Below are 13,048 nucleotides of genomic sequence, written 5' to 3' on the forward strand. Positions count from 1 at the left end.
ACGTTCTTCAAAATTGATTAAATATATAATTTTTTTCTCTCACCCATCTACACACAATACCCCATAATGACAAAGTGAAAACATGTTTTTATTAAAGTTTGCAAATGTATGAAAATGAAATACAGAAATATCTCATTTACATAAGTATTCACTCCCCTGAGTGAATACATGCTAGAATCACCTTTGGCAGCGATTACAGCTGTGAGTCTCTCTGGGGTAAGTCCTAAGAGCTTTGCACACCTGGATTGTACAATATTTGCACATTATTCTTTTTTTAATTATTCAAGCTGTCAAGTTAGTGGTTGATCATTGCTAGACAGCCATTTTCATGTCTTGCCATAGATTTCAAGTAGATTTAAGTCAAAACAGTAACTAGGCCACTCAGGAACATTCAATGTCGTCTTGGTAAGCAACTCCAATGTACATTTGGCCTTGTGTTTTAGGTTATTGTCCTGCTGAAAGTTGAAGTTTTCTCCCAGTGTCTGTTGGAAAGCAGACTGAACCAGGTTTTCCCTCTAGGATTTTGCCTGTGCTTAGCTCAATTCCGTTTCTTTTCATCCAAAAAAACTCCCTAGTCCTTGACGATGACAAGCATACCCATAACATGATGCAGCCACCACCATGCTTGAAAATATGAAAAGTGGTACTCAGTGATGTGTTGGATTTGCCCTAAACATAACTCTTTGTATTCAGGACATAAAGTTATTTTTTTTGCAGTTTTACATTAGTGCCTTATTGCAAACAGGATGCATGTTTTGGAATATTTTATATTCTGTACAGGCTTCCTTCTTTTCACTCTGTCATTTAGGTTAGTATTGAAGGCACTGTATGTACAGTCGGGGTCAAAGGTTTTGAGAATGACACAAATATTGGTCTTCACAAAGTTTGCTGCTTCAGTGTTTTTAGATATTTTTGTCAGATGTTACTATGGTATACTGAAGTATAATTACAAGCATTCCATAAGTGTCAAAGGCTTTTATTGACAATTACATAAAGTTTATGCAAAGAGTCAATATTTGCAGTGTTGACCCTTCTTTTTCAAGACCTCTGCAATCCGCCCTGGCATGTTGTCAATTAACTTCTAGGCCACATCCTGACTGATGGCAGCCCATTCTTGCATAATCAATGCTTGGAGTTTGTCAGAATTTGTGGGTTTTTGTTTGTCCACCCACCTCTTGAGGATTGACCACACGTTTTCAAATGGGATTAAGGTCTGGGGAGTTTTGGTCATGGACCCAAAATGTTTTGTTCTTCGAGCCACTTAGTTATCCCTTTTGCCTTATGGCAAGGTGCTCCATCATGCTGGAAAAGGCATTGTTCGTGACCAAACTGTTCTTGGATGGTTGGGAGAAGTTGCTCTCGGAGGATGTGTTGGTACCATTCTTTATTCATGGCTGTGTTCTTAGGCAAAATTGTGAGTGAGCCCACTCCCTTGGCTGAGAAGCAACCCCACACATGAATGGTCTCAGGATGCTTTATTGTTGGCATGACACAGGACTGATGGTAGCGCTCACCTCGTCTTCTCCGGACAAGCTTTTTTCCGGATGCCACAAACAATCGGAAAGGGGATTCATCAGAGAAAATGACTTTACCCCAGTCCTCAGCAGTCCAATCCCTGTACCTTTTGCAGAATATCAGTCTGAAGTGGCTTCCTCGCTGCCCTTCTTGACACCAGGCCATCCTCCAAAAATCTTCGCCTCACTCTGCGTGCAGATGCACTCACACCTGCCTGCTGCCATTCTTGAGCAAGCTCTGTGCTGGTGGTGCCCCGATCCCGCAGCTGAATCAACTTTAGGAGACAGTCCTGGCGCTTGCTGGACTTTCTTGGGCGCCCTGAAGCCTTCTTCACAACAATTGAACCTCTCTCCTTGAAGTTCTTGATGATCCGATAAATGGTTGATTTAGGTGCAATCTTACTAGCAGCAATATCCTTGCCTGTGAAGCAATGATGACGGCACGTGTTTCCTTGCAGGTAACCATGGTTAACAGAGGAAGAACAATGATTTCAAGCACCACCCTCCTTTTTAAGATTCCAGTCTGTTATTCTAACTCAATCAGCATGACAGAGTGATCTCCAGCCTTGTCCTCATCAACACTCTCACCTGTGTTAACGAGAGAATCACTGACATGAGGTCAGCTGGTCCTTTTGTGGCAGGGCTGAAATGCAGTGGAAATGTTTTTTGGGGATTAAGTTCATTTTCATGGCAAAGAGGGACTTTGCAATTAATTGCAATTCATCTGATTAGTATATGCAAATTGCCATCATAAAAACTGAGGCAGCAGACTTTGTGAAAATTAATATTTGTGTCATTCTCAAAACGTTTGACCACGACTGTACAATTATCCTGCCTGTCACTTACCAAAGACCTCACTATCATATTGTAGCGTTCAAAAACATTTCTGCAGAGCTCTAAATGTGAACCAGCAGTCATCTCTATGTACAGTTGAAGTCGGAAGTTTACATACACCTTAGCCAAATACATTTAAACTCAGTTTTTCACAATTACTGACATTTAATCCTAGTAAATATTCCCTGTTTTAGGTCAGTTAGGATCACCACTTTATTTTAAGAATGTGAAATGTCAGAATAATAGTAGAGAATTATTTATTTAAGCTTTTATTTCTTTCATCATATTCCCAGTGGGTCAGACGTTTACATACACTCAATTAGTATTTGGTAGCATTGCCTTTAAATTGTTTAACTTGGGTCAAACGTTTCGGGTAGCCTTCCACAAGCTTCCCACAATAAGTTGGGTGAATTTTGGCCCATTCCTCCTGACAGAGCTGGTGTAAGTGAGTCAGGTTTGTAGGCCTCCTTGCTCGCACACGCTTTTTCAGTTCTAACCACACATTTTCTATAGGATGAGGTCAGGACTTTGTGATGGCCACTCCAGTACCTTGACTTTGTTGTCCTTAAGCCATTTTGCCACAACTCTGGAAGTATGCTTGGGGTCATTGTCCATTTGGAAGACCCATTTGCGACCAAGCTTTAACTTCCTGACTGATGTCTTGAGATGTTGCTTCAATATATCCACATAATTTTCCTTCCTCATGATGCCATCTATTTTGTGAAGTGCACCAGTCCCTCCTGCAGCAAAGCACCCCTACAGCATGATGCTGCCACCCCTGTGCTTCACGGTTGGGATAGTGTTCTTCGGCTTGCAAACAACCCCCTTTTTCCTCCAAACATAACGATGGTCATTATGATCAAACAGTTCTATTTTTCTTTCATCAGACCAAAGGACATTTCTCCAAAAAGTACGATTTTTGTCCCCATGTGCAGTTGCAAACCGTAGTCTGGGTTTTTTATGGTGGTTTTGGAGCAGTGGCTTCTTCCTTGCTGAGCGGCCTTTCAGGTTATGTCGATATAGGACTCGTTTTACTGTGGATATAGATACTTTTGTACCTGTTTCTTCCAGCATCTTCACAAGGTCCTTTGCTGTTGTTCTGGGATTGATTTGCACTTTTCGCACCAAAGTACGTTCATCTCTAGGAGAAAGAACGCCTCTCCTTCCTGAGCGGTATGACGGCTGTGTGGTCACATGGTAAATATACTTGCGTACTATTGTTTGTACAGATGAACGTGGTACCTTCAGGCGTTTGGAATTTGCTCCCAAGGATGAACCAGACTTGTGGAGGTCTACAATTTTTTTTCTGAGGTCTTGGCTGATTTCTTTTGATTTTCCCATGATGTCAAGAAAAGAGGCACTGAGTTTGGTAGGCCTTGAAATACATCCACAGGTACACCTCCAATTGACTCAAATGATGTCAATTAGCCTATCAGAAGCTTCTAAAGCCATGACATCGTTTTCTGGAATTTTCCAAGCTGTTTGAAGGCACAGTCAACTTAGTGTATGTAAACTTCTGACCCACTGGAATTGTGATAGTGAATTATAAGTGAAATAATCTGTCTGTAAACAATTGTTGGAAATATTACTTGTGTCATGCACAAAGTGGATGTCCTAACCGACTTGCCAAAACTATAGTTTGTTAACAAGAAATTTGTGGAATGGTTGAAAAACAAGTTTTCCGACTTCAACTGTAAGTGTGTCTATTAATCCTGACATGCTGTCCATTAGATTTCACCACAGTCGTCCAGAGAGGAGCAGTGTCAGATGTCCTGCTACACGTTGTCACACTGTATTTACTGTGAGCCTCCACCCACCTGGACTCATCCTCATTATCTCTAAGAGGATGATGGGACTGGAGGTATGTGACGAAGACCGTTTGCTTACTAGGTTTTACCAATTACAACATTTAAGAGGAAATTCAAATCAGATATTCTGCTGTGAAACCATCTCTATTGTTTTATTAAAGGGTACTACTAAACTGGATTATTAAACGGTACTATTCCAATCTGTGTTTGTGTTTTGATATGATCATCACAATACTGAACATCTGATCTGGCTTCTTTCACATTCCCCAGGTTTGTAAACCTGTGTGTGTTTAACGGAGGAGCAGTGTCCTGTCACAGAGGAGGGCCTGCCGGGTCGTAACCCTTCCCTGTGTGCGTGATATTGGCCGCTGAAGGGAGGCTGGAGAACGGCGTGCACCTGCAATTGTGACTAAGCCCTGGGAAGCACGTCCTGAAGGGATACTCCCTCCCTGGTCCCTCCCTACCATCACGGCTCCACAAAGCCACACAAACACTGCACACTTCAAAGGAGAAAGCGAAAGCCCCAAGGGGATATGAAAGGAGCTGTCATATTCCTCCAGTCTTGTCTTGCTTTTCGTTGGAGCCTCTGAGAATGTATTCTCTTTCACAGGTCAATGGTAGAAGTACATTTGGAGAGACAGAGAAAGTTAATTGGGGAAAACAGTGGTTTTAAGGATATTATTCCTACCTAATATAATGTAGACGGTAGACTTTCTGTTATGAATGCAGAGGGTCTCCTTTCGACCCATTAAAAGGGAAATTAATATGATGTTGAAAGTGGGAAATAGCATATTATGTTTCCCTTTCTGGCTCCTTTGTGGATCGTTTGTGGAGGAGCTGCTTGATACGGCCACCGTACTCTGGGTACCGAATCCTTTATTAACCTGTGCTCTCATTAGACCCCCAAAACGCAAATCTAGTCGAGGCCTGGGGCAGTAGCCATCACTGGTGCTTAACTAACAGAAACAGGCGGGGCCCTGCTCTACTGAGCTGAGAAGGGCTGATTACCTTTAAACAAAACGAGAGCTTAGCCCTCCTGTCCCCCCCCTCCTCCTCCTCCTCCTCCTCCTCCTCCTCCTCCTCCCACCCCAACGTCCTCAACAGAGGACAAGAGAACAACTTGTGGAACAATCACCTGTGCCAGCCACTCTTCCTCAAACTAGGGCAGTCTTTTCACCGTGATTGCTTCTATTCTGTGGACCTGATCTGAAGACACAGGAGCTGAGTGAGTAGGGGGCTCGGTAGCTTTCTGCTGTAGCAGCTGCTGAACTGAAAGTGGGTCAGACTGACAACAGTCCCTGGTTCCCTGGCTTTGTCTCTCAGCCTCAGAGCTAGGTACTGTCAGTGAGCGCCGGGCCCAATGCTCCAAGTTGCTGTCACACACACAGTGACAACTGCCATCCATTCATAATGGATCCATTATGGAGTCACAGTGCTTATTATTACTGGACCACTGTAATCACAGAGTCTCACAGAACAGAACAGACTAGCATGGTTTCACAACTACCGGGAATGGCACTAGCTATATTGGATGCAATATATAAAATAAGTAACGTGATTAGTATTCAGTTAGTGCATTAGTGCTAAATGGTAATAAGGCTCTTTATCAGAATACATTTGACTGATATTATGATAATGACCATGGCTATGTCAGATAATGACAACTGAGTGTGTGAGTGAATATTGTGATTATTTATCCTCATGATTAGCATCATTACTGTCTGTTACCATCACTACAATCGCTAAAGCATTTTCATTTAAGGACAAACAGAGTGCTTGAGGGTCTTTCAGGGGAAAGTTGTGATGTATGTGGAGAATCTCTAATGTTCGGAACGTGTGGATAATATGGCGGTTTAGCAAACGCTTTCATCCAAAGTAATCCACAGAGAACTGTCAACATTGACAGTGAGACATACTGTACATTCAGCTCATGTGGGAATTGAACCCACAACCCTGGTGTTGCTAGCAACATGCTCTATCCCATTGAGCCATTGAAAACACCTGGCCATGTGGATGAGACAGTGATGTGAGTGAGTGGCTAATCTCAGGCTGTCCATCAGCTCCGTTAATGACAGGGAGTTAGCAGGGCCCCAGTGAGGAACAGCAGAGCTTCCTCTCCACGCTGCCTTCCACCCTCCTCTATGATCTGTCACACAACATCTGGATGTTGATCTGCTCCTCAAGTCGCTCTGCTTTTTAAAACCCTGATATTGGGAAAAATACAGCAGATGGATTCCAGAGGGGACTGTGTTCCTGTCAAGGCCGAAATAGCTTATTTTACAAAAAACTGTAAACCCAAAAATCCTCTGGTGAGGTGTAGCTGATAAGCTAAGGCTAACATGTTGCAGTTAGCCAATAATAATAAACAGTGGTGATACAAAAATGAACAGTAGGAGTATGCTCTGCATTACCTGGGTAGGCAACATTTTCTCAGTGTTTTTTAAAATGGATTGATGAGTCGATGGACCAACCACAGAGGAAGATTGGGGCGACCATACTTACGAAGGAGAGACGTTTCAGATAACAACGACAGTGAGAGTGGATATCAGAGGCGGACCCTTACCGTATTCTCAGTGAAATTGTAATCCAGGCTGAACTGTAATTTGCCCAGTTTCTCTTCCTCCTTGGGCTCGGGCTCTTTCTCCGTATCGGTCAGGCCTGTCTCAGCGTCATCCTCATCCTTCAAGGCCTGAAGGAGACACCCACCAACAGTCAGTGCCCTCCGTGTGCCGCCTGTGCCAGCCCCCTTAGACGGCTGTCGCCCTGCCCCGCCCCGGGCCTGCCAGCGGGTGTGCCAGCGGGCCCGTCTCCTGAAAAAAGCTGCCTCTCTTTTGGGGGATTATAATGGGGGGAGCAAGCACTAAAACAACACAGCGGTTAACACCAGGACATGCTCGGTGATGCGCTAGCCTCGGGCCGGGACCCCTGATGGGGTTCAATCAATCTGTGGGTGTTTTGGTCTGAGGGGGCGAGGGGGCGAGGGGGCGAGGGGGGAGAGAGATCAAATGATAGAGCCAAAAGATGAGAGTAATGGGCAGGCAGAGGAGGAAGAGAGAGAGAGAGAGAGAGAGAGAGAGAGAGAGAGAGCTTCTGCAAACCACAAACGACAATTCCTTTGATGTTAAGCAGATCAGTCTCTGGTGCAAAACAAATCAACAGGGAAATGTCAAGAGATGGCGAGAGTGAAGAAGAAGAAGAAGAAGAAGAAGAAGAAGAAGAAGAAGAAGAAGAAGAAGAAGAAGAAGAAGAAGAAGAAGAAGAAGAAGAAGAAGAAGAAGAAGAAGAAGAAGAAGAAGAAGAAGAAGAAGAAGAAGAAGAAGAAGAAGAGTGAGTTTTCCTTCGCTAGCCTGGTTCTGAGGGGATGCTGGTGGTGGTGGGGGAGAGGCGGGTTCGAGGCAGGGGGGCAGTCAGTTTGTTATTGGTAAGCATGCGATTAAAGAGGCAAAAACTAGCGCTCAAGTACATTCAGTGTCAAAGTTGCCTTCCAAAGGTCAGACATTGTCAGACCGTCATTGTTGCATGCAGGGCATTCTCTTTAAACAGAACAGTACTCTGGTTGTGACCCCCACATTCTCAGTCTACTTATCAGTCACCCATCAGGAGACACAATCGCATTGTCAGAACCCTCAGCTGCATGTGTTACCCCCACGCCGATGGAAGCTATAAGCATCATGCCAGCAGTAGGTAGGTAGGTGTTGGTAAGAGGTGTTGTCATGGTGATGGGGGCCTGCCCTATTAGTGGTCAGGTTGCTGGTGTGAAAGCATCAAGGCTGAACAACATTGATTTGTTTGGAATTTGTACGGCCCATCTGAGTCTCCTCCTGGTGCAAGCAAACATATTGTCAATTTTCCCCTAGGCAAAACTATAAAAAATAAAATTGGTTGTTTGTTATTGCTTGCACACAGAGAGGAGAGGAGTATAGCAGAATAGACACCCATGTTCGACACCCACAATGTGTATTGGGTATTTTACTAGGTTAAGTCAAAGTCAAGTCAATCTGCCTTTTTGGCTTCAGGTTAATGTGTGCGAAACATAAAGCTACTGTATGTCTAAACCTTACTACAGGTTTCAAAAGCAGTAACCTATCAACTTAGCACATCTTGTTTTGAAATGCAAAGGAAAGATTGAAAAGGCGCCAGATGGAAAATCAATGTGGTTCAACCTTGTTAAAGCGCGTCCAGTGCATCTTTCATACATATATATGTGCATGTGCAGGACTACGCACATATATAGAGCAGATATACATGTACTGTATGCATAGTTACATATATTTGGTTCTACAGGAGTAAGTTGTTGTCAACAGGCTATCAAAACATCAGAGCAGCAGGCTTAAGGAGGATCCAACAACAATTGGGAACCTACCGCCAGTGACAATCCCGCACAGTCATCAGACACAACACAGATAAGGAGGACATAGAAGGAAGAAACACACATTAAAACAACCACACACAGGAGTTAACACAAGAGTCTGGGCACACCAGGAGAAATGACCGCTCGGGAGCCCATGGCCCCGCATCTAGAATGTCTAACCAATAGGTGTGTTGCATAAGTAACCAATAGGGGTGTTTTAGTGGCAGTGTGTAGCCTAATCGCTTGATGTGTAGTTGTAGCAGTTCCTAAATCAGTACAGGAAAAGTGGTCTATCCAAATAGAATTCATTCTAGATTACAGTCATTGTAATTCTATGGGTGTATCATACTACAGTTTAAGATATATCAGGGCTATTATAAAGCTTACCAACTGTCACTAGGAACAAGGACACAAGGCAGAGGCCTCTACAAATCAAATAATTTTAAGCATTTCAACAATAAGCTCTTTGGTATGAATCAGATGAAACCTGTGGAGCTCACTCCTTATCAGACTGTGTAACACCTCTGCATCTCTGGCCTACAGTATGTAGTTATTGAATTCCCTACTCCTACATCATCTCACAGGGCTTTGTCCTCCACCCCAATTCAATGTCCCTGATTGATGATGTGAGCGGTGTTGGCGTGGACAGACCGCAAATTAAACAGACTGTCAGAGGGGGGTGGGGGCGGGATTGAGAACCTTTGTTAATGCAATTAGTATTCTAACAGGGGTTAAACAGTTGTGTTCCCTATTCTCTCTGGGAGGGCGGACTGAATTCACTCCCCTCGCTGGTAATTAGCTAATGTCATTTCTCTGGGTTGATACCACTGGCAATACAGCATACCATACTCAGCACTTATTGTTCTTAACACATTCAAATACTGAGAGGAACAGAAAGAGCGATTGAATACTCTCTCTGAGGCGATTATAAACGGCAGGCTTCCTTAACAGTCCTGCAATCAGAGTGGATAGTGAGGAGTCATCGCAGACGCACCAATGTCAACACAAGTCGTGTGTCATGTGTGTCCACTGGTCTTCTTAGGGGAGAGTTTGGCCTAAACCAGGGGCGGGGCAAACTACGGCACGCGGGCCCATTCAATTATTTTGGGCTACATTTGAACCTTTAAAACTAGATAGAAAGTATGTACAAAAAAATCTTTGCAGCCCTCTGTTGAATTTGGAAATCCCGATGTGGCACTCGAACCAAAAAGTTTGCTCACCCCTGGCCTAAACTATGTGTATGTCCGATAAATTGTATAGTGAAATCGCTTTGTTATGTGAAGATTATTATTCTGAAATATACTGTATATGCATTTATGTATAGGCTGCAATCATCAATGTATGCCAGGTAAGTGTAATAAAAGTCAGTGATGTAATTTCTGGCTACAGTCAGTCACAGATAATATGAAATCGCAATGTATAAAAATTTATATAACTCTATTTTTTTCTAACCTTGAAGTAAAAGGTCAGTTATATACAGTATATATAACGCAGTAGGAAATACAGAACAACTTGGCATTATCAAATACTACCGTTGACTAACAAACTGTTAACTCCAGTCAATAACATTCAATGGCAGTAGCACAAAGTCTTTACCTCGGTTTTCGCCCCGTCGTTCACGTCCATCATGTTGATGGCGTTCTTGCCCTTGTCTTTGCCCTTCTTTTTGTTCTTCTTCTTGAATATCCACTTCTTGCAGATGCAGAAGCAGCAGGAGAGGACCAGGACCACGGCCACGAAGGCGATGGAGACGATGGCCCAGTTTGGCACTGGAGAGGGACACAGGTTAGAAGACTATATGTCAAAGATGGGGCCATACCTGGATGAAGAAAACCACACCATTGCTCTCACTCTTTTTTTCTCAAACAACCAAAAGTGTCTCGTCGAGAATATGGCACCGTTATCTGTTTCAAACAAGGCACGAGCTGACAAATGCCTGGTCACCATCTCCCTGCATCTAACGAATGACTCTGATGGAGGTACGTTGAGACTACTTGTTGAATATAGCGGCTGCAGTAGCAGCTGGAGTGAATGAGGACATACAGAAAGACATAAGGATGTGTTGGGCCAGTAACCAAATGGTCGCTGGTTTGAATCCCGAGCCGACTAGGTGAAAAATCTGCTGGTGTGCCCTTGAGTAAGGCACTTAACCTTAACTGCTCCTGTAAGTCACTCTGGATAAGAGTGTCTGCTAAATGACTCAAATGTAAAGGTAATGTGCAAATGGAAGACTTTGATCAACGGTGGTGGGTGGCAGCAGCCCCGATCTGCAGTTTAGACATGGACTCCTAACGATTGCCCTCAAACAGAGACATTCTAAGCGTCCCGACGCTTCACTGAGCATCCTCGGTCAATTTAGTGGAAATAACAGAGGTTGGCATTTTCCACTTGCCATTTAAACAAAACATTTATCTGACAACAGATACTTTCACACCAATCACGGGCACACAGGTCAGGGTGTAGAGGTAATTTGCAGGGCCTGTTGGAGAGAGAGGTACCAACTGTAGCGTGACCGTGTCGAGTCAGTGATTGCATTACCACTCATCGTGTTCATGGGTTTTGACACTTTTCTCTCAAAGAGAGTTCCTATTCACACTTTTGTATCCGATTCATCTCATACTAACCAGTTTATGAGAACTTTCTTTGAGAGCTTTTGTCAAGTTGCCAGTAAATTTCATAGCATTGCTCGTGGATGTGACCTACTCTGCAAAGGACACTAAAACAGCCATGGACCGTTTAATTGACATGTAATTTTATATAAGAATGAATGGACTAAACAGCAGCTGAAAGCTCCAGTCACTGCTGTCACAGGCAGACAGGGAGCCACTCAGCTCCACAGCACAGTGATCACTCTAACAGCCTGCTGACAAACAGGGATGCCTATCTGAAAAACTGGAGTCAGGCAGTTCTCCCCAACACAACACAACACACACACACACACACACACACACACACACACACACACACACACTGTCACGAGAATTTTGCTATCTCAATGGTTGAACTCAACTATCACTCCAGCTTTGAATAATTCCCAGAGGTTGTAAGGCTCTGGTTAACAAAGAATTAAACAAAGTCTCAGTCTGCAATAGATCAGTCTTTTATTCATGAGAGCTCTTCCGCTAAAAACACACAGTCTTTTTATATGCGTCCACACAAAGGACCTTGCTCCGCCCACCTTTAGGTGGCCTGTAACTTTCCACAGTATGGAATGTTTAAGTTTAAAATTTTCTAGGCCCCCCTTCCTATGGAATGTTTGTCTCCAACAGTTTCTACCCCCCTTCCCTGTTAGTGGTTTTATTGTCTTATAACTCTAACACAGTTTACACAGTTATACAGTATCGGGGTGGAATACTTTAGTCATTACATTAAACATACAAATGTATCTATCACACACACACACACACACACACACACACACACACACACACACACACACACACACACACACACACACACACACACACACACACACACACACACACACACACACACACACACACACACACACACACACACACACACACACACACACACAGCCATCAGCTATGCATGGCACAAAAGTGGGTTGTTAAAAGTATCAGAGGAATGGTAAAGTGGCCAGACGTGCTATAAATAATGAGGACAGAAACACATTGTCAGACTCCTCCATTCTGGAGGGATAATTACAGGTTCCGCTCACAAAACATCAAACACCTTGCAACCCACACCTCCTTTCAACAGAGAGGGCCACCAGCATGCCCATCAGAAAAAAAAAAAAATGTTTTTGTTTTTGTCAATATTTACCATGCACAATATACAGTGAGGGAAAAAAGTATTTGATCCCCTGCTGATTTTGTACGTTTGCCCACTGACAAAGACATGATCAATCTATAATTTTAACGGTAGGTTTATTTGAACAATGAGAGACAGAATAAAAACAAAAAAATCCAGAAAAAAACGCATGTCAAAAATGTTATACATTGATTTGCATTTTAATGAGGGAAATAAGTATTTGACCCCTCTGCAAAACATGACTTAGTACTTGTTGGCAATCACAGAGGTCAGACGTTTCTTGTAGTTGGCCACCATGTTTGCACACATCTCAGGAGGGATTTTGTCCCACATATTCTCCAAGTCATTAAGGTTTAGAGCCTGATGTTTGGCAACTCGAACCTTCAGCTCCCTCCACAGATTTTCTATGGGATTAAGGTCTGGAGACTGGCTAGGCCACTCCAGGACCTTAATGTGCTTCTTCTTGAGCCACTCCTTTGTTGCCTTGGCCGTGTGTTTTGGGTCATTGTCATGCTGGAATACCCATCCACGACCCATTTTCAATGCCCTGGCTGAGGGAAGGAGGTTCTCACCCAAGATTTGACGGTACATGACCCCGTCCATCGTCCCTTTGATGCCGTGAAGTTGTCCTGTCCCCTTAACAGAAAAACACCCCCAAAGCATAATGTTTCCACCTCCATGTTCGACGGTGGGGATGGTGTTCTTGGGGTCACAGGCAGCATTCCTCCTCCTCCAAACACGGCGAGTTGTGTTGATGCCAAAGAGCT

The 13,048-nt window shown here is 43.6% G+C and overlaps 1 protein-coding gene across 3 annotated transcripts in view; it reads right to left on the reverse strand.

Moving 5' to 3' along the window:
• Positions 1-13,048, reverse strand: part of LOC123491257 (synaptotagmin-1-like) — a 184,051-nt gene that overhangs the window by 53,083 nt on the left and 117,920 nt on the right. For 2 of the 3 annotated variants that reach the window (XM_045221504.1, XM_045221505.1), the window contains 2 exons: positions 10,104-10,276; positions 6,720-6,845 (listed from right to left, as the gene is read on the reverse strand). In XM_045221504.1, the coding sequence (XP_045077439.1) occupies positions 6,720-6,845; positions 10,104-10,276 (299 nt within the window). The remainder of the gene's footprint in view (positions 1-6,719; positions 6,846-10,103; positions 10,277-13,048) is intronic. The other variant, XM_045221506.1, reaches the window with a different exon arrangement.

Source organism: Coregonus clupeaformis, chromosome 7 (genome assembly GCF_020615455.1).
Source record: "Coregonus clupeaformis isolate EN_2021a chromosome 7, ASM2061545v1, whole genome shotgun sequence".
Classification (NCBI taxonomy): domain Eukaryota; kingdom Metazoa; phylum Chordata; class Actinopteri; order Salmoniformes; family Salmonidae; genus Coregonus; species Coregonus clupeaformis.